Here is a 22510-nt window from a genome sequence, read left to right on the forward strand (position 1 = left end):
AAGACAAAAAGTGGGTGTACAGATTTCTCACACAATTCCTTTCACATGACAAAATACACCTAATTTAAAAGTTAAATTTTAGTCAATCATGATAGTCCTTTATAAAAGCAAATTTACTCATTGATTCCATCGAAACTGTCACAGTCTTTGGATTATGAAAACTGATGTAAATTGTAACCAATTAAATGTTATGGTTCACCCTACTCTACCTCCATAAATGCAACCAAAATTATTTTTCCTGTTTGTTTCAATCTCTTACTACCTTTGGCTCTTACGTCTTTGGCTAAAAATATATATTACCTGAACAAGAAGATGAAGAGTGAAAAATTCAGACAACCATGCTAGCTGATGTTAAAACCAGAACTAGTATTCATGAGTGAGGGTGGGTGGAGAAGTAGATAAAGCTTGGCTTAGTATGCGCCTGCCTCCCTTTTACTGAGTCTGTCTTCTAACCCTTCACCTTTGAGCCAAATAGTTTCGTGTTATCTCTGTAATTCTCTAAACCAAGGTCTGCCTCCAGTAGAAACGACCCTAGCTCTAAAATTGCCCTTTGCCCTCCCCAGCTAAAAAGGACTATCAGGAGAGTCAAGATCTTAAGTCAAGTCAAGTTAAATATATTTCTAATTAAATATATTTCTAGTGGTAAGTCAGGCAGTCATTTTTGGTAATATTTTTGGTAAACACCTGATATTCTGGAATCATGGAAATCAGCATTTCCCAATGAGTCAATTATAATTTACTTAAACTCTGACCAGTTGATCTCCCCATGGGAGCCCCTTCCTTGCCTTGATCTCTGCAGCTCTGTAGTGTGCCTGAGAGGAAAGAGTATTAAAAGCCCCAAGTAACAATACGGCTTCTCAACACAGAGCATCCGGTTAGCCTTTTCCACACCCTCCCCATACCTGCTCTAATAGTACTGAGAAGGTCTCGAAGATCTGTGAGCAACTGCTCATCCGGAAATCTGAGAAACCTGACCCACAGATACAATCCAATGAACGCTGACAGAACGTTCATATGTTGGTGCCACATAGACAAGGTCGTTATTTGTGGTTCTCTGGTGATGTCTTTAGATCCTGCTGTTCACATTTTTTAAAATCAATTTTTAATTACATTTAGTTTCCATTGCTACTCTATGGATCACCAATCAAAAATACTCAATTAAACTTTACCAAGGATCGAAGTGTTCAGGGTTTAACACATGGGTACGTTTTCCATTTGCCCCATTCATTGCCATGTAGTATTTTCCTACCCTGGTTAGTGTATTATACATTTAAAACCATCAAAATATTTTCCACTTCTGTTGGCTGGCTGCTTCAATAAATTATATTATCTCTCTCCCTCTACATTAAAAAGAAGTATTAATTTGAAAAGACTCAGGAGATATGCACACTACAGAATGATTCTTCAGTGTCTCAAATTCCAGAGTTATGCTGTATTTCAGAATAATAATCCTTTTCACTATTCGTGCCAATTTGAAGAGTGCATGGATAAACAAAGTTTTGGATCGGCCTCAAAAATCCAATCTGAAACACAGTGAGGCTTAAAGATAAGCCCATCAACCATGTTATCTCCTATGCAGAGATGATGCTCAACAGCTAAGGATAAAGAGCCAAAAGCTTTTCCCCCCTGAAAGATGGTTTGTTCATCATCTTTTATAATACTCCGTTGAGTCTTTATCATATTTGCCTTCTTAATTGCAATCTTAGCAGAGACACACAGAACGAGAGCACGTGAAGGAAAAGTCCCATACCTACAGATACGTTTTCTATCATGTTGGTCAAAATACACCAGAACCGTACTTTTATATAGTTGAGCTGTACATAAAAACGGCACTTTCATTTAGTGAAAGATTCATCTGACCTGTGGCTGAATGGGTCACTTGGATGCTACATACACTGAAGGCCTCCATCACGGGCAGAAATATTTGCATCATCTTAATGTTTGGAACAGAGAACCCAAGGGCCACTTGGGTGGGGGATTTCTCAAAAACAGTTTACTTGCCTGGCTTTTCACACAATCAGCAATGATGGAGGTCCAGTGTCTCCACTATGTGCAAACCTGAAATCAAAGTTTCATTCTGTAAATGCTCACCTTTTTTATATCTCTTGACCCCTACAGGTAAGACTAGAGCATTTTTCTACAGTATAATCCCCTGTCTCTATTTCTACAGTGCAATCCTACAGCTCTTTCTAGAGGAACCAACCCTGAAATGCGAGAGGAACCAACTCTGAAATGAGAATCAGGAGACCTCAGTTCTAGCCCCAGCCCGCATTCTGAGTGCCTATGACTTGAGCAATCCATTAATCATCTTGCATTTCCATTTTCTTACACTGAAAGAAAAATCCAAATACTTTGCATACATATTCTTAAGGAAATAATTGAGTAAGAGACTTCATAGTGATTAACAATTTATCTTTTAGTAAATGTAATATAATCCAACGTGTTCATAAATATTAATACCTAAGTGTCACTTTACAGATCTGGGCTTGCCCCGTAGTATTTCACCAAAATTTGATGGAGAATTCATTCAAGGTATCTCCAATTTCTAAATACTAGTCATTCTCTTCCTCATCCCCTTTGTTTCACTTTCTTTTTCTCTGCCAGGACTGACACTTTGGAATTGATAATCCTTAGAACAGAAATGTACCTAAGCCTCCAGCTTCAGAAAAGCAGCATCACTTTACTACATTTTCCATACTATTTAGTATGAGAAGATGAGCATTTATGATTCCTAGCTCTGATCCAAGTCCCAAACAAATCAGTTCTGTTTCTGGCCCTCTAGAAACCTCTGCGTACATGCACTGTGTTGATACCTCTGTTAGCACTCGCAAACATTGATTAGTGCCTGAAAACAGGCATGTCTGCTTCAGTTTAGGTTTATGGGGGCTTCCAAAGAGTGCTCCCCTTCAACAAAATGACAGACCATAGAGACAAGTGTCCCAGACTTTGGCTCCTGGTCTAAGAACTCATGTGGGACTACGTGACCTTGTGAAGAAAACTGCTAGATGTGCACAGGCAGCCCCCAATTGGCTCATATACAAACCTAATGACGTGTAGCAGTGGCTGAATTAGCAATGCAGGGCTCACAGATTCCCCCAGGAGCTCTATGCCTTAGAGTGTTAATTGCTTTGTCACTCCCAATTCTCTTACGTGGTCCTTTTCTCCATGGTAAGCTATTCTCTCCATCCTCCTCAACCTGCGACAATCCACTGAAGCCTAAGGTCACTCTACAAAGTCACTGAAGCCAGTTTTCTGAGGTTTTAGGATAGCTTCCTGTAAGTCCAAACCTGACTTCTAGCTCTCACGCCCTCATTTTAGTGAGCAGTGATTAGGCCTGCATTCAAACCTGCTGAAAAACCAATTGTGTTCTGCAGCTCCAGGTGCCCTGACCTCTCCTCCTGGAGTCAAGAGAGTTGTTTTCACTTCCCTGAGATACGTGCAAAGGGCTGCTGTGAGCATTGCAAGTGTTGGTGGACATCCAAGTACATCAGCCATGGTACTATTTAAGTTCAAGAAACAATAGCAATGAAAAGCTTGAAGCCTCCAAATAAGATCTACAAAAATAGAGTATTATGGGCTCCGGGGGATAAAAAAGGAAAGAGAAGATGTGAAATTCTTAATACAGAGAGTTAACTTTCTATACGCACCTTTTCAAATTTGTAATATTTATAAAAAAGATTCAATGTCATTTTGACAGACTGCAGTCACATTACCCTTCTCTGATATTCTGTAGGCACCATGCACCCTAGAAGTCAATCATTTATTCAGTTATTCATTATCTAGCCAGTCAAACACCTAGTAATTCTCAAAACCACCATTGATATATCCTCTCATTCCAGTTGTCTGTCACCATCTCAATACGCACTCATCCACCGCCTCAGATGCTCATCCACCCATTTATGTGTTTCCTCAGCCACACGCCAACTAATCTTTTACTTAATATTCATGAATTACCTACCACATCTTCTATACTCACACAACATAGCCTCCTTCTGCTTATCCACTACTTTTTTCCATCATGGTTCCATGGCCTCGGGTACCACATACAGCACCCAGTGACCCTGACAAAGTTCCTGGGATATTCCAGGAACTAGAAAGCAGAGATGCTTCTCATTCCTCGCTGCATTTCTGACCTCGCATAGCATTAACAGAATTGGTTGTATAGACTCTGTGAGGAAAGCTGGAAGCATTCCATGGCTCTGAGGACTTTAGTCTCAGTATTTAGAAGTTCACATCACTGCTGTTTTTCTCCACTCACCTGCAGATAACAAAGGTAAACTCCCAAATTCCAAGCTTAACAAGAACGCCCCAGTACTCCCAGTCACGCCTACGTACAACCTTGGGAAATTTTTCTTCTCATTCAACCTCCATCATTCAACAAGTTATATCAACTCTTACTAGTGAAACCAGGAGTCTTTATGACTTTGATTAAATTTAGCCTGGAATCCTAGCTCTAGAAATCATGTCTCTCTCTCTACTCCTCAGAGACCTAGCACCCCCCAGGCAGCAGAAGACAGTAGCCGGGACCTGACAAATGGTCACAAGGTCCAGACCTCTGGCAGGCTGCAGATAACATCCTGACCTAAGTTATGTTTCAGCTCCTGAGCCCCAAGGTGGAATGACCCCCTGGCTACTTTCCCAGAGGCACACCAGAACAGACCTCAGAGCTGTCCTCAAGACCTGAAGAAATGACTTACCTCACCTCTGACCAATCAGTTCCCAGCACAACCCCGAACCAGTTAACCCACAGTGTCGTGATTTTGTCCTATAGAATCCATATCCTACATGCCATCGGGGTGTCCGGGCTTTTGAGCATGAGCTTCGTGTTTTCCTGGGTGGTGCTGTTCATAACAAAACAGCCAGTATTTCCCCAGTGCAGTTCTCGGTGTTGGGTGTTTGGCTCTGCTAGCGCCGGGTGGATGAACTCTGCTCTGTTAACACTTTGAAACATCTGTCACCTGGGTCCTTCCTTTCCATTATTAATACTGCTGGTTTCTATTATTTTAGCATTTTGTTCCTAAATGCCATGTAATTCGGTGCTTTTCAAAGCATGACAGGCTTGATCCTCCCCAGACTTATTGTCAGAAACTATGTAGGTAGGATCCAGCAAACTGTGTTTTTATGAGCCTGTCAGGTGTTTCTGGTAGAATAAAACTTCTCAGATATTTCAGAGAGAATAACATTTGAAAGCTACTGGAACAATTCATTCTGTAAGACCACTGTCACATTAATCTTCCATTACATTGTATTCTACGTTACCCATTTCACAAAGATTTGATCTGGAGTGCCCCCAGCTTTAACGCCAACTCTCAATTAACAGAGAGCAGAGTTTCAAAGTCAATCACAACCTGAGCTTTTCCCTGCTTCTCTCCCATGTGAGCTTCCAGACATCCTACAAGTCCTGTAAGATGCTCTTTTGTCATCTCATAGGTATCTACCTAGAAATTGAATTAGTTCCTTCAAGAAGCAATGATAGACATACTAATACATCCCATCAATGTGTATGCTTGAGTTTGAAAGAAGAACACGAATGTAACAAACTATTTGCTCCAAACTATATACATATCATTTGGGTAAGCTGCTACCAGATAAGTGGTTTGCTTGACTTAAAATTTGCTTGCTTAAAAATCATTATTTGCCATTGTTATATTTTACTTACCTATAATTTATCCCCCACATCCCCTACTTATAATTTGTCTGTTAAAACAGACCTTTACAAGTAACTGAAAATGTACAACTCTGGTGCAGCATGTTTATAATGGGAAGGCTGTGGGGGTCTGTGCTTTCTGCTCAATTTTGTTGTAAATCTAAAGCTGCTCTAAAAAAAAAGCAGAGTCTATTTAAAAGGAATAAATTAAGTAATTGAGTTTGTTCTAGCTTCCACTTAGGTGGTAGAAAGCTGGAAAGAACACTGGTTCCATCCTAAAATAAGAAAAGGTTAGATAATCTACAAAATCATAACTATTCGTGAAATCACCAGCACACTGAGACTACGAGGCAACCAAATAGTGTGAAATCTTGGGAGAGATAGATACATCAGAGAGAGAGAGAGGACGTACGCTCTTACTTACCTGGGCCAAAGCATGAAAAGAAATAGGGCCACCAAAAAAGCCAGTGAGAACTGCTTTAACAAATGGCTCAAGTTCGAGGGTGGGATATTACAAGTACAGACTGGCTGAGAACCACAGCAAAAAGAAAATTGGTGGAAACCGATTCTCAAGATTTTCTCCACAGACTTAGAACAGTCCTCACAAGAATGGTTGGGGAAGGGTGGGAAACCAGACAAAGCCTCCTTCATGGCGCAGGTCTGGAAAGGCAGCGGCAGCCTCTGCAGTAAGCAGGAGGCAAGCTCCCACCACTGCTCGTCTCTCTTACAGAACAAAAGCCTGAGGCCACTGGGGAAGGACAGCAAACCCCTTTCCCTCAGAGACAGATGAGGACTCATTGCTGAAGGAAGAGAATGGAAACAACAACAACATTCTAGCCCTGGGATTTCCACTGGGAAGAAACCACTCTATGCCCAGACCATCAGCCATCTCCTCACACCATGGGAGGGCAAGGTCACAAAGAAAGCCCCAACCCTAAGACACAGGGAGAAAGGACTATCTAGGATTGAGACAAAAGCAGGACAACAAATCATAAACCCTTGTCCTCTATCACCAGGTGAGCAGGAACTGAACAAGAACAGCTGTTTACCAGGGGAGAGGAAGCATGACACTCTGACAGTCCCACTGGGGGAATTTAAAACTAAGGGTGGAGAACCAACTCTGGGAAAACCTCCAACCACTGAATGTCCCACCTAAGTACAAACAATGCTGGAGAAAATGGAATTCATTGGTGCCCTGAGGGTAACCACAGCACCAACAAAACTCTAACCACAACTGCATCGATTCCCACATTCTCTCCCACCAAACATGACTACAGGACAAACAGGAGATGTGCCCACTTCAAGGCATAATACTGTTTATCGGAGTTTATTACCCTACACACAGAAAACCCTGGTTTCAATCAAAATTAAATATCAGAGGAAAAGGCGAGAAAAATCACCATGTCACTGAACAAAAATTAACAGAACCAGAATCAGATATATTTGGGCACAGGAGCTATCACACAGGAGTTTAAAATAACTCTCCTAAACAAGTTAAAGGACCTAGTGGAAAAGATGGACAGTGTCATTCATAACTGAGGAATTTCAATAGACAATTGAAAACTGTATGGAGGAATTAAATGGAAATGCTAGACAGGAAGAACACAATAACAGAAATAAAGACTGCTTACGTGGAGACTCAAGAGAGCTAGAAAACAATTAAGGCGGATAAAGACAAGCCAATAAAAATTAGCAAAACTGAAGCACGCAGAGAAAAAATAATAATGATAAAAAAGAGAAGAGCGCCTCCCAGAGCTGTGGGACAATATTAAACCATCTAATGTACATGAAATTGGAAAATGACAGAGAGAAAATGGAGACATAAGGAGTTCAAGAAATACTCGAAGAGATAATGGCTGAAAAAAGTAATGAAAGAAATTAAAGTACAAATCAAATAAATTCAGAGAAATAAGATAACAAACAAAAAACCTAGACACATCGTATTCTGTCTAAAAGCCAAAAATAAAGTGAAAATCTTGATGGCAGCCTGAGATAAAAAGGTATACCACAAATAGAACAAAGATCTACATCAAAGCAGAATTCTTCTCAGAAATTACGCAAGCCAGGAGACAATGAAGTGACATCTTTAAAGTCTTGAGGGGAGAACAACCCCCGACAAAGAATTCTGTATAGAGAGAAAATATTTTGAGAATGAAAGAGAAATAAAGACATTTTCAGACAAACAAAAACTGAATGACGTTTCCAGCAGTCCTAGATCACCAGAAATGTTAATAAGCTTCTTGAAAATATAATTCCATTATAAGGCAGGAAATGTGAAAATTGGGACTGTAATATAGTCTATCACACAAGAAAGTAAGGAAGCTGTGGAAGATTACTAGTGAAAGTGAAGATCCTTATGACTTTGATTAAATTTAGCCTGGAATCCTAGCTCTAGAAATCATGTCTCTCTCTCCACCCCTCAGAGACCTAGCACCCCCAGGCAGCAGAAGATAGTAGCCAGGACCTGACAAATGGTCACAAGGTCCAGACCTCTGACAGGCTGCAGATAACATCCTGACCTAAGTTATGTTTCAGCTCCTGAGCCCCAAGGTGGAATGACCCCCCCCCCCCCCCGCTACTTTCCCAGAGGCACACCAGAACAGACCTCAGAGCTGTCCTCAAGACCTGAAGAAATGACTCTTACCTCACCTCTGACCAATCAGCTCCCAGCACGACCCCGAATCCGCTAACCCACAGTGTTGTGATTTTGCCCTATAGAATCCATAACCTACATGCCATCGGGGTGTCCGGGCTTTTGAGCATGAGCTTCGTGTTTTCCTGGGTGGTACCGTTCATAACAAAACAGCCAGTATTTCCCCAGTGCAGTTCTTGGTGTTGGGTGTTTGGCTCTGCTAGCGCCCAGGGGGATGAACTTTCTGCTTGGTAACAGTAGGGTCATGTGGAAAAACTAAGTGGCCAATTTGAATAGGTTTGAGAAATGACCCCAAAAAGATGTCTCAGACCCTGCGAATATGCTGCCTTATATGTTAAAAGGAACCTGGCAGAGACGTATTTAAATTAAGGATCTTAAAATGTGGATGGAGACTACCCTGGATAATCTTTGTGGCCCCAATATAATGACAAGAATCCTCATAAGAGCAGTGTAGGAAGACCAGCATCAGGAGAAAGAAATGCAAAAATGGAAGAGGATCAGGTTCTGACAGAGGTTTCTCTGCTGCTGACCTTGAAGATGGGAGAAGGGGTGATAAGCAGAGGAATGGAGGTTGCGTGAACGCAAAGGGACCATGCAATGAATAGTGGAGAAAAGTCACAAACATTTTAACAGGTGTAAAAATGAGGATACCGCATCTTCACATATTTTCCTCCTTGAAGTGTCATATGAATATTTGTATTTTTAACTAATTTTCTTCTTTCATCCCTTTCCTCTCCGTTTATAGGGTATGTTCATATTGGCAAGTTTTGTGGATTAGTCCACAGTTGCAGAAAATTCAGACAGAATTGTGACATTTTAGACCCGATATGGGTCCATATAGGAATTCCATACAGAGAAAATGAACTGTCCCTCTGAATCTCTTAAATCATATGACTTGACTTGACTTTTCTCTTTCCCCATTGCCCCTACTTTAGTTCAGATTCTGCTAGTGCCTCATTAGGAATCATGGAGCAGCCCCATAGCTGGTCGCCTTAGCTCCATTTTTCTTCTTCCTCTGAGTCATTTGCCAGAGTGCTAATTCAAAAACGTACATTTTGTCAAGCCATGCTCCTGCTTCAAAATCTGTAGTGGCTCCCGTTACTTTGAAAGGTAGAAGGTATTCTGGCATTCATTGCCCTCCCTGATCTGACCCTTCTGGAGCTGCCTGCTTCACCCCCACTACTTCCTCAATCTTCTCTGCCCTGCAAGCGCACTTCAGGACTTTTTGGTAGTCTCACACTCTTTCCCAGCTCTGCATCTTTGACAGGTCGCCGCTTTGCTCAGGTTGCTTGTCCTCTGGGTCACTTATTCTCACTTTCCTGCTCTCCACCTGGACCTGTTTTTGGTCCTTTCATACAGGAAGACTTCTGCAATCACCCCCGAAGGCTTACTCTCTCTGAGACTAAACACTGCATTTTAATTGCTTCATTGAAATCTCTTATCCCTGTTATACAGGCAATATCCTTGCCAGAACCGTATCATATTGACTATCGTGTCTCAACAACCATTCACTGTTATAGACACATAGACGCTCCTAGACTATTTCCTGAATTAACACCAAGAAAAATATAGCCCGCTAGCACTCACTTCTTTGGCATACTTGCCTAGCTCACAAAATTTAGGATTGGATTATTGTAAGGTAAAATTAAAATACCAAACAGGCCCTGGGCTATATGAGTCTTCCACGCTGCTTGCACACTGAGAGTCTGTGATAATATGTTCACAAATGGATGACTGCCAATCAACTGACTTAGAGAAGAGACAGTGGGAAGAAAGGGCTTTGAGATTTCAAGGGAAGGAGATGAGCTGCCGTGATCGCGGTCTCTCTCCTCTTTCCTTCCCCTTCCTTATCCCTTGTTCAAGGATTTCTTCCCTCCCCTTTACCTTATTTACTCCGGCTTTTTCTCAGAGGTACGGTCCCCTCTCAGACCACCCCAGCTCCGTGGATTTATGAAGACCAAGCAGGACCCGTGGTGTGTGAAGCAGGGATGGAGCATAGAGTGTGACATCTGCACGGCTGATTTCACTATCCTGATTCCCAAAATCCGTGCTCAAGTTGTCTCATCTTTCATCAGCTTTCTTAGATTAACTACACCTTTCACATGTTATACATTATTTCAAATAGTGTATGCTAATTTTGTTTCTAAAGTCTAGGAAAAAGAGTTAATAGATTTGTCAGAATTAGACAGTTTTAATATTTAAATGGTGAGCCTTACATATGCAGGAAAATTCCTCTCAGACTGTCTGTATACTCAGGCAGGGCCTGAAACATAGCTTTTCCTTGGCCAGTCAGAATCATGTGTACAAACCCTTTTTAGTTACGAGTCCTATTGGTGTGAAACAAGACCTTCTGTTGAGGCTTCTGCACTGAGGTGCCTGTAGCAGCACTCAGACACACATTATGTCCTCGTGATGGTCCAGCAGAAAAGCATTTTAATCAGCCTGGACAGCAACACTGTCCTCAGAACAGTGACTCACAAACTAATGGATGTGGCTACATATACCACACATTTTTTAAGTGAGTCTAAAATGTGAAAGTGGTTTGTTCCAAATGGAAACACAATAACCTTGTACAAAATTTGGATGAATAAGAACCAGAGGTCCAAAGATTCGTGAATAGATCCATGATTACAAACAATGTGACAAATCAAAGCAGTAAATGTTGTGTGTGGGTTTTTTTCAATGACTTTCAGGTCATATGAATGGAGATTAAGTCTGGTAAGTTGTGTTACAGCAGTGCTTACGTCCTCTGAACATGCTCCTGTGACATAAAAATGCCCCCGCATCTCACACCCCAAGCCAACCACTCAGCCTCCGACCCCGCATCACCAGCACACGGTTCATCTTCCTGGTTGCCATGGCAACACAGTTGCTGCCTGTCATATCTGAGTTGGGTGGGAGAAAACACAGGAAAAGCTCTTTTCTCTAAGTGATGCTCATGAGTCATCAAATTGCCAATTTTGACGTGAATCCAGATAATTTCCTTAATAGTTTCTGCCACGCCCCCTTCACCTCCTTATTCCTTACACTGTAAATCATGGGGTTCAGCATGGGTGTCAAAATGGCATAGAAGAGAGAGATCAACTTCTCCTGGAGGACAGAGGGGCCGGAGCGGGGCTGGATGTAAGTGACAATGGCCATGCCATAGCACAGGACAACCACGGTGAGGTGAGAGGCACAGGTCTGAAAGGCTTTCTTTCTTCCCTCTGTGGACTGGATCTTTAGGATGGTGGCGATGATCTGTACATAGGACAAGAGTACCAGGCAGAATGGGGTCATCAGCAGGACGATGCTAGAAACCATGATTGCAATCTCGTTGGAGGAGGTGTCCACACAGGCCAGCCTGACCACAGCTAGGAGTTCGCAGGATATGTGGTCAATAAACTTGGTGCACATGGGGAGCTGAAAGGTGATGGCGGTCTGCATGAGAGAGTTGACGGAGCCGCTGACCCAGGATGCGATGGCCAACCCGCTACACAGCCCGCCATGCATGATGACCGAGTATCGCAGGGGGTCACACACAGCCACATAGCGGTCATAGGCCATCACTGCCAGCAGAACAAACTCAATCCCACCCAAGCCCAGCGAGAAAAATAGCTGGGCTGCACAGCTCACGAGTGGGATTGCTTTATGTTCTGCAAGAAGATGCACCAACATCTGAGGGACGACGCTTGTGGCATAAGAGACATCAACAACCGTGAGGTTGATGAGAAAGAAATACATGTGAGTGTGAAGTCGGCTGTCCAGTCCGATCAGAAGGACGATGAGGAAATTTCCCAGAACTGTCACCAGGTATGTGATGGAGAACAGGACAAAGAGAGAGACCTGAGTGTCCCAGCCACTGGACAAGCCAAGGAGAATAAACTCTCTCACCCACATCTGGTTATCTGTTCCCATTAAAAAACGTGAGGATTATTAATCTGCAAAGAGTCAGAAAGAACAAGCTGTTGAATCAAAGAACCATAACTTCTTAAAATAATGCATATTGTGTAAGACCTGCCAGCCATAATGGTTTCAGATCATTTACGGGCCAAGATTACAGGCTTGATCTCAATATGCTTTATATCTACTCTACGGAAGAGACAGGCTACCCCTTCATAAAGACAAGATGTGGTCTCAGGAAGTCAGTTAAATCCTGGAGAGAATGCAGTGAAATTTTTGGAAGCGCTGTATCTTTTCAATTTACCTCAGGTTCCAGGGTAGGAGAGGGTGGTAGGTGACAATAGGAGGTAAAGTGATAAACACTGAAGAAAAAATTGTTCGAAGTTCAGACAGATGTACACTATAAGTAAGACTGGTGTCTCATGTAAAGTTCTAGAATTAGAAAAACCTGAATATGAAACTTGTTTTTATGACTTACCAGATGTGTGACTGGATTAAAGATTTAAACTTTTACGTACAAAATGGAATAATGTTGCATAACTTACAAGTATATAAGCTCAAATGTAAATAACCTACAGGGAAAGTATTAACTGTTATTACTCTTAATACTTCAACTCCGCCCTGGGAAAAACAGAGTAACAAATGTTGTGCTTTCTTCTCATGTCCCTTCTGCAATTTCAGACATAAAAAAAGGAAGCAACACCTTTGATAGATTTGAAGTCTAAAAGGCAACTCAGACGCTTGGCACCTCCAGGGCAATATGGGTCTTTCTGAGAATCTGGTGTCTTAGTCTTTGGAAGGACAGGGAGGAGAGTTTGAATTTTATCTTGCTTGTTTTATTCTTCTACCATTCTATTTCTGCCATTCTGACTTGCTTGTTACTTTTCTGCAAGTCTAGCCCTTGTATATGGTCTCAGTAAAAAATATGGTATGAAAATGGCTGCGTTGGCTTTCTTGTGTAATATTACTCCTTCTCAGAGGCCTTTAGCATTTGTCACCAATGACTTCTGCAGCCTTCCCTGTAGCATTTCTGGGAAAGAGCTCGCTGAAAGTCTGTATCCTTCTGATGGTTCAAATCATTTTCGCATCATACTCAAACACGATTGTAAAACTAGCAGGTTCAATTGTAGCTCTTCAATTTATCTGACAAGGGTAACTCATGAAAGTACATCTGTAGACCTGAAATGAATGATCTACCACAATTACAGGCAGCAAAATAAAGAGCCATACTATGCAGATTGCACGTGTATGTGATGGGCCCCAGGGACATTTTTCCTGAAAAATGGACCTGTGAGCTGATATCTACCATATAAGCAGGAGTCCATTTGAAGTTTGCAGAGAGGAAGCTCTAGGGAGTGGGGCAGTAAACAAGAACTTGAATTCTGGCAAAGGGGAGTGTCTCTGTAAATGTCCCATTGACTTTAAAATGGGCAAAAATTATATGTTGTTTGGAGCATGTGCCCATATAAAGGCATACAGTACAAGGTGGCTTTGTAGTGATGAAACAGTTCTATATCTTGACTGTCGTGCTTACACAAATCTACACATGGGATAAAGTGGCATAGAACCATACAGACACACACACACACACACACACACACACACACACACACACACAAGTGCATATAAAACTGGTGGGATTGGAATATTGGAATACACTCTGTGGACTACACCAGGGTCTGCTTCCTGGCTCTGATATTGTCCAGTCGTGCAAGATGTTACCCTTAGGGAAAACTAGGTGAAGGGGATACAGGAACTCCCCATGCATTTTCACAACTTCCTCTGAACCTATAATGATTTCAAAATAAAAAGGTTTCTTTTTGAAATTGCTGAATGATTTCATGAAGCCCAATTTGCAGCTATGTTTTTAAAAATAGAAATTCAAAAGGGAAAATGTCCATATTTAATAACGTTAAGAGTAGTTTCTTTGGATCCTGTAATGATGAGAGATTTATTTGTAATCTTTCTACCTACGTGTTTAAATTCTTAATGGAAAAAAATAAACTTTAGGCTTTAATTTTTGGTTTGTTCCTTTATTTTCTCCTTTAGATAGTCTTCAACTCTCACAGAAGGAGACTTTCAACTAATCCTTGAAATTTAAAGATATCAACCCTCCTTCACCCCAACTCCTTAAGCCAAGCCCCCAATTTGCACTAGGGTGACAGCATGTCCATGGAATTTAGGGAACCACATGGATAACATAGCGGAGCTGTTTTGGGGTTTTCTGATAGCAACGGTCTCTCCAGACAGCCTTTCTAAACTGCCTGCCTTCCACCACTGCAATTGTAGATTGTTTTGCTTGGCATCTTAAGCTCATTGAAAGAACAGATTTGGTTTGTGTGGGGTTTTTTAGCTAGTTTGCCTAAAGGACATCATTTCTCCTTGCCCCAGCCACCTAAATTGGAAAGAGAAGCTCTGTGGCAACCTAAGCGCCCTGCTCCTAATGCGGAAAGCCCGGGCGATGACTAATGCTTTCCATTCCTAGAAGGCAGCTCAGCTTTGTAAATGGCATTTTCACATTTATTTCAATGCAAAACAACCTCCTTCCTTCTCCCCTATTCTTCTTTACCCCACAGCCCCTTGGTGATCATTTTCAAAAACCTGTTGGAATTAGCACTTTCCAGCAGTGCAGAATGTCTGCTAGCACTTCTGTGAGAAAGCTAGTGTCAGAACCAATGCCTGAGGAAAAAAACATCCTCTGAAAGAAAAAAGAAGCACATTTTAACGGGACCATAAAATTTTTTTAAATGGTTTTTATAATGTCTTTTCACTTAGTTCTATGAATTCCCCAAGCATATGAGCCCCACAAGCTATATCTATAAATCTTATTGACTCAGCCTCCACCGCAAAGCTCCAGCCAGCCCCTGGGGCCTCCAGAGAAGCCCAGAAGGAAGGAAAAAGACATCCCTGGACAATAATTCTCCTTTTCACTCTCTGTCCCTACTGTTTAAACCTCCAGGATGTTTATCTATCTCCTCATCACTTCTCTGAGGATGAATCTCCTTCTCAGCATGTTCTGAGCTGAAACAGGAGCATAAATGAAGATTTTACTCTAAGAGTTTCTGGAATATGGCAAGTTTAGCTTAACAGGTCAAGGATGAGAGGGCAGATGGACAGCTCCTTGAGTGGGAGTGGGGAGGAAAGCAGTTATAAAGGAACATGTGATTGGAATGGCAGAGCTTTGTGAATATGTGAAACATACGCAAGAAGGTCTATGGGTGAGAGACTCTGCAAGCCCAAAGGGAGCAAAAGTTTTCTGATGATTATCTGTTTCTGTTTTATTCCACTAGTATTACTCTTGTTTCAGAATTTCACAGTTCTGATGTATTCCTTCCCCCGCCCCATGACATAAAAACTGGGGTCCAGAGAAGAAACATGATTGTTCAGCACGACCCAAGGAATTCATAACAGAGTGTGGACAGAAGACCCCACGTTCTCCACCTTCCATCTGTTCCTTCCGCTACAAAGCCACCGGAGTTGAGTACACTCGCCGACTGGTTACACATGCTAGAGGGACAGGAGATGGTGACCTGCCACCCAGCACTCATACATGCTGCACCCAGACCTAGCTGCAGGCTGCACTTATGATGGCAGATGTGGTCACAGCTCCGCCTCTTCTATATGTCCTTGCCATGCCACCATCTCCCTACCCTCCCGACAATTCCTTCTCCTCTTTTGAGGATCAAAATTGCATTTTATATTTAATTTTCCAACAACCTAATAGTGAGGCAAGTAATTCTAGCATGTATATTTGATTTTGTTTTCGTATGGAAGCAAAGGATTTCTCTGATTAGTCTTCCCTATGAAAGGTTGTAGAAGCCTGAAAAAATATACTTCCTGTGTGTGTTCCAAGTGAGATATTGGAAACCAATGGTGCAATGTTCCTACGTGGAAACTGGGAATGCTGCATATTAAGAGAAATGTTCTAAATAGTCAAACATAGAAGGTTAATGTGACACAAAACTGTGCAAATATAAATAAAGCCAGGTCAGTGGCTTTAGGTATGCCCCTGCACATTTGGAAAAAATGAGTTTATGGGATTATAAAGTGAGGCAAATTAAATTAAAACAGCACTGGAGGGCTGCATGACAGGGGAGTTAAATGAGGAATTTTTGCTAAAGAAACAGCTGCTTCTCACCTGCTTGGCAAACACCACCTGAATCAAGTAATGAGCGTGAATGTCATTAGAAATAGGATAAAACTGAAATCATGTGACATCCAAGAGAATGGTGAACTCAGCATCACTTCTGTGATACTGTTGCCAGAAATGATTAACCTGAATATAATCACAAAGAAATACCAGAGACATTCAAATTGAGGACACATGAAGTAGCTGGCTATAGTCTTCAAGTGTCAAGGTCATAAAGGGAAGGGCAGACTGAAGAACTGTTCAAGACTGAAGAAGAATAAAGACAATGACAATTAAATGGAACATGGGCGATTCTAGACTAGATTCTATTGCTATAAATACCAGTATTTGGATAATTAGCAAAATTTAAATGAAATCTGAAGATTAATGGTAGAGATATTAATTTTTCTGGTTGTGATGGTTGTACGGTGCTTCTACAGGAAGCCTCCTTAACATTCAGAGGTGATTAGGACATTGTATTAGCAACTTGCTCTCAAATGGTTCAGGGGGAAAAATTCTGCGCACTTTAAGCACTTCTAGAGTTTCCCATAATTTGAATTGGCTGATTGCATCCCTATAGTACCATTTTACATACACTTTTGTCCCCTACATTTCTAATAAAATGGTCATTGGTTTTCTCCACATTTCAAAGTATTTAATATTGAAAGAATCTGCTGTCTTCTAGGCAGAGGAATAAACAGCCAGCACAATCATTTTGCCATCGATGTAACTTCTTCTTCCAAAAACAACCTACTGTTTTTCCCTAAAATATGTTACTTGACGTGGACTTGTTCTCACCAGCACGCATCCACCCCCCACCCACCCTGCTCTGGGCTGCCCTCCCCTGGAATCTTCATAACACAGAATAATCCTCTCTCCGACTGAAGCACCAATTACTAAATTACAGACTTCATCTTTAGAACTGAGACTATAGCATCTTCTCCCCTGAGAGCGCATTTTAAGTAACATCATCATTTTCTGAGGGTCTACTGCAGCTCCTTGAAACTATTTTTCTGACAGTTTAGCACCCCTGATTAAGCAATGCCCTTGGCTAAGTTCTGTGACCCAACTGTATGCAAACATTGGAGGACAATGCACAACGACAACAGAAACAGCCTTTGCATCAGCCAGACAAGTGCTCACAACCCTAGAGACCCATCGGTTTTATCGCAGGTGTATGGGATAGATTGTAATCCATGCAGAGATTTTCCTGGGACTTCTTTTTATGTCTAACCTATTCCCAAACTCCACCCATGAGCATAGGGCCTTAGCTCCATATTCTCAAGATTTTCCAACATTCCAAGCATGCCCCTGCAATCAGCAGCAAACATTCCTCCTAGGTCTTGACCTCCCTTTTCCCTCAACCCCTTGTCCTGTTATCCCCAGTTGCTCAGCACAAAGTCCTTTATGTCCAGCCTTCAGCTAGACTTTTCTGCCATTTTTCTTGCTCCATTCAGCTTCCCTACTTAATCGGAGGTTTAAAAGGAAAGCTTTGGATAATGGGATGAAGACAGGAACAGAGTAAGACCCTTTCCCAAACCAGCCTCTGGGAGGATTCTTTAAAAGATATATGGACTTTTGAACTGCAAATACTAATTTTAAGCTAATACAGCTTCCTAACTTCCCCATACCTGGGGTTATATTTCAAAATAAGCCTTTTTTTCATGGTAGGCTCTACATATGTTGGGCTCCAGGAAGAAAAGGAAGGAGACAAACACCCATTCTGCCACAAACGTTTCAATCTGTACCAAAAAGGATTTCACTCAACAGGTGGAGAGAGACTACACAATGTCTGGAAAATAAGGTATTCAGGACAGCAGAAGTCCAGATGGATACACTCACATTGAATTGTTGGGAGTATAAATATACAAAACATTTCTAGAAAATAATTTGGCATTATGTATCAAAAACCTACAAAATGCTACGTCTCTTGGATTATTAATTCTACTTCAAGAAATACATCCCATAATCAGAAATGCAAATCAAGATGTAAGTAAAACAGATATTTTTAACAAGATTATTGTGACTAGCAAACTTCTCGAATAATCTGATTTCTAAAATGGAAAATAAAGACAATTTCAGTAAATGAAGTGAACTATTATACAGCCATTAAAAAGGTTTAAAGAATGTTTAATAGCATGATGAATGTTTAAGATATAAATCAGAGTGAAAAGAATACAACATTGAACTGGATGCAATTTATAAAACAGTCTCAACTTTATAACTATGTGATACTTATGTATAAATACATAGATACATAAATATATAGATACCTATGTATAGCTATAACAATTTATGAGCCTAATAATTAGGATTACATATAAGTGATTTACATTTTTTTGCTCTATGAGTTTTAGTATTTTTCCAATTTTCTATAATGGACTTATAGTTTTATAATTATAAAAATGTTATTTTAATATAAACAAGCCAAAATATTGACAAAGTTGTATTCATGTCCAGATCCTATAAAGCTAACATAACTCTAGTAACTAAACCTGGCAAAATCAGTAAAAAAAAAAAAAAGTTCATAGACCAATGTGTCCCTAAATTGGTATGCGCAAAAGTCTGTCCCACACATTTTAATAGGTATCCCAAGGGGGGAAAATTCATTTTTAAGTAAATATAAACAGTGTTGCATTAAATATTTAAGAAGTGTTACTTATTGCAGGACCGCTCAAAGCCTTTAATATGCTGATATGACTTTAAATCTGCAAAAATGGATGTAGAACATGGAATTTCCCAAAGTTATTTGAGCATGACCCACATACTAATATGTTCCTGATCACTGTTCTACAAAATAAAAATATGAGAGTGCTGTATAGATGAACCTCATTTACGAAAATAGAGTAAAACTTCTAAATAAAGTGTTAGTAATTTTAACAGCTTAATGTAAACATTATTTACCATAATCAAGTGTACACATTCCACAATGTAAGAAATTAAAATCTCAACATCTACTGGATCAATAGGAAAAAACAGAAGACATTCAATAAGATGCTTTGCCCATTCCAGACTTTATATGTTTTGGTATGCTAGAAATAAAAATATATTTCCCTAACATGGTAAACATCATCTCTCTGTTTTAAATCAACAGGTAATATCACACTTGAACTATTATTAGTTTCTTTAAAAAACGTGAATAGCATTCCTTCAAACCAACAATGACCTACTGTGTTTCCCCGAAAATTAGACCTAGCCAGACAATCACCTCTAATGCGTCTTTTGGAGCAAAATTAATATAAGACCTGGTCTTGTATTATGTTAGATATATATAAAACCCAGTATTATATTATATATTGTATTGTATTGTGTTATATTATATTATACCCGGTCTTACATTATAGTAAAATAAGACCAGGTCTTATATTAATTTTTGCTCCAAAAGACACATTAGAGCTGATGGTCCAGCTAGGTTTTGTTTTCTAGGGAAACACGGTATTAGAAAATCTAATAAACACACACACACACACACACAAATGATACAGTAAGTGGGATAAAAAGCAGGATACAAAGAGGATTTATATGGGATTTATACCAGTATATATAGTCAAAACCTCCCATAATCAGAGTGGCTATATACCCGGTGGTTTGACCTCTTCAACCCTTCTGCACCTGCCTTTAGAAGTATGCCATTCCCATTGGTAGTTTGCACCATTTCTTAAGGATGTTCTTCAGTTAATCACATGGGTATCTAACTTAGTGGGGACGTTTATTTTTCTATCCATAAGCAAATAAAACATAGGAGGTTGGAACAGGGGTGGGGGGGGAGTTGTTTTGCTTCTGGCAACAGCAGAGATTGAAGACAGGCCTGGGAACCTTCTAGATAAAGAGGGTCACTACCCATGGACTGACCATCGCTGTGCCTCCCCAGGGCTTCCACGTACAACACGGAGGCCCTAGAGTTTGACCAATGGGGGGCAGAACTTGCAGTTAGCTCAAGGGGTGTGGGTGGGTGGAGAAAATAGGATTCCCTCATACAAGGGTCTACTGGAGTCTCCTGTCTTTCAGAAACATGAGCCCAGGTCAACGTGCAACCTCTCTGGGCCTTCCCAGCCTAGCATCCAGGCCCTGGACATAAAGGGAGACGGGCAGAGCATCTGGCCCATTCAGGATGGGGCTTGGGAGGCTTCCCTTGCCCCTGGCTCTGTTGAGACGGGGCTTCCTCCAGGAATGGCCAGCTGAAAGCTGACTTTCTCAGGGGTTACATGCCCGAAATCCAGGCTCTGGGTCTGAGGGAATGGGAGCCTAGCAGGGTCTGAGGAAGTTGGCGAGAGGAAATTGGGTGGATTTGGGGTTCCCATGCCCCCAGGAAGTGTCAGTGTCATCACCAATAACTTCTGTAAGCCAAGGAGTGTCAGAGAGTGTCCAGGCCTGAGCCAGACCTGTCAAGACTTTTTTGGATCTTGCTTTAAAATAGATTGTTTTACTTCCCTGAAAAGGATATTAGGCTTCTCTGTCTCTCTCTCTGTCTCTCTCTCTGTCTCTCTCTCTCTCTGTCTCTCTCTCTCTGTAAAACCACCTTATTTGAATATCCTAAATGGGATTTAAAGAGAGCAAGAGAGGCTGTGTGAGAGAGAGAGAGAGAGAGAGAGAGAGAGAAACTGCAGATTTACAGCATGGAGGCTGTATTTTTCAGTGATCAGGAGAAAAAAAGGCACACAAAACTCTTTAAGTTAAAGCAAACACTGTGAACATTTGAGAATTTGTAAAAGAAAATAGGTGAAATCCTCCCAGGAAAGGGTTGGTAATCATAAATGTTAAGAGGCAGTAGCAAGATGACAGAAAGAAGCGAGATCACAAAATTCCCTTCCATCAACATCTAATAAAGTTATTTTTAAAGACAGTTGTAAAAGCGTAAACGAAATATTTCTTATCATAGAGCAAACAAGGCATGCGGCACAACCTCGTTCCGTGAATTTCTGAAAGTGGTATTAATTTAATAATAAATGCCTGGCATTTGCTGAGCCCTTGCTATGTACCAGGCTCTCTTTAAACCATGTCTTAATGTAAGAATGGGTATTCGACGCCAGGCTGTTTGGGTCTAAATCGTGCCTCTACAGAAAATAAGATCTGGTTCCTCTTGGAATGATGTTTAAACCCCTCACTCATTCTGCCAATAGCACCTTCATGGCCTAAGAAATTATACTAAGGAAAGAGGTAAGTTGATAAAACGCTAAGAATTCTCACTGATATCACCCAATCATGAGATAGTGGACTGATGTGGTGAATAGCCCTGGGAAAAGTCAGAATAAAATCCTCCAAGTGTAGGAACGTCTCTCTACCTCCACCATGGTCTTCACAGAAACCATTAGAACCAGCAGCACTCACAGTTTCCCAGGGTTCAAAAATGCCGTTCCCTGACAAGAGGGCATACCCAGCCACTGGAGAACACCATGGTACAGAACACGCAGCAATATTTCAGATGTTCTTGTTGTGAAGAAACATTTGCCTGAGCAATTCTTTGGCTGTTGTTATTGTTGTAGAGTTCAAGTTAACTGTTATGAACTAAGTATTTGGTCATCCCAGAATTTATATGTTGAAATCCTAACCCCCAATGTGATGGTATTAGGAGGTAGACCCTTTAGGAAGTCATTAGGTCATGAAGGCAGAGCCCTCATGAAAGGGAATAGTGCCCTTGTAAGGGGCTGAAAATACCTGAGCTCCTTCTCAGCCATGTGAGGACACCGGGAGAAGACGCCATCTCTGAACCAGAAATAGAATCCTCGCGGGACACCATATCTGCTGGCAACTTGATCTTGGACTTCTTAGCCTCCAGAACTGGGAGAAATAAAATTTTTGTTGTTAAGCCATCCAATCTATATTTTTGTTTTAGAAGCCCAAAGTGACTAAGACAAATACCTTTTAAAAATTTTTTAAAAAGTATGTTTAGTATGAGTCCCTTTTTTCCTTTCTTTCTGCCTATTCATGCATTATATAGCTTTCATAAAAATAAGAAAGTTATTATCCTAAAAAAATAAGATACCTCATAGCTCACATGTTGTGACTTGAAATTCTTCTGCCATTCCCTACCAAGCCTGTTTTTGCTGGTAAAATAACTGGCTGGGTATTTTTATTTTGGGGCTTTTTTGGGGGTGGGGGGGTTGTTTGGGTTGGTTTTTTTTTTTTTTTTTTTAGGGTGGACAAGGGTTTGTGGCAAGCTGGAGACACAGGAGAGCTGATGGTGCAAATCCAGTCTGAA

General features: G+C 41.0%; 3 protein-coding genes across 4 annotated transcripts in view; all 3 read right to left on the reverse strand.

Moving 5' to 3' along the window:
- LOC109439917 (olfactory receptor 2A25-like) overlaps positions 1-22064 on the reverse strand; it is an 87140-nt gene extending 65076 nt beyond the window's left edge. The window contains exon 1 of the mRNA XM_074315227.2: positions 21967-22064. The gene's annotated coding sequence lies outside the window, so the exon portion shown is untranslated. The remainder of the gene's footprint in view (positions 1-21966) is intronic.
- LOC141567564 (olfactory receptor 2A5-like) overlaps positions 1-22510 on the reverse strand; it is a 129219-nt gene that overhangs the window by 74730 nt on the left and 31979 nt on the right. Inside the window, exon 1 of one of the 2 annotated variants that reach the window (XM_074315224.2) lies at positions 21967-22072. The exons of the other annotated variant lie outside the window; for it this stretch is intronic. Within the exon in view, the coding sequence (XP_074171325.2) occupies positions 21967-21986 (20 nt within the window). The 5' untranslated portion in view covers positions 21987-22072. Of the gene's footprint in view, positions 1-21966; positions 22073-22510 lie in introns of those variants that run through there. 2 annotated transcript variants of the gene reach the window in all.
- On the reverse strand, positions 10072-22078 carry LOC109436627 (olfactory receptor-like protein OLF3). Its single transcript, XM_074315226.2, has 2 exons — positions 21967-22078; positions 10072-12220 (listed from the first exon to the last, which is right to left on the reverse strand). Exon 2 carries the CDS (start codon positions 12195-12197, stop codon positions 11247-11249), a length of 951 nt encoding a protein of 316 aa, XP_074171327.2. The 5' UTR covers positions 12198-12220; positions 21967-22078; the 3' UTR covers positions 10072-11246.

This window comes from Rhinolophus sinicus, chromosome 8 (genome assembly GCF_057876585.1).
Source record: "Rhinolophus sinicus isolate RSI-liver-muscle chromosome 8, RSI-T2T, whole genome shotgun sequence".
Classification (NCBI taxonomy): Eukaryota; Metazoa; Chordata; class Mammalia; order Chiroptera; family Rhinolophidae; genus Rhinolophus; species Rhinolophus sinicus.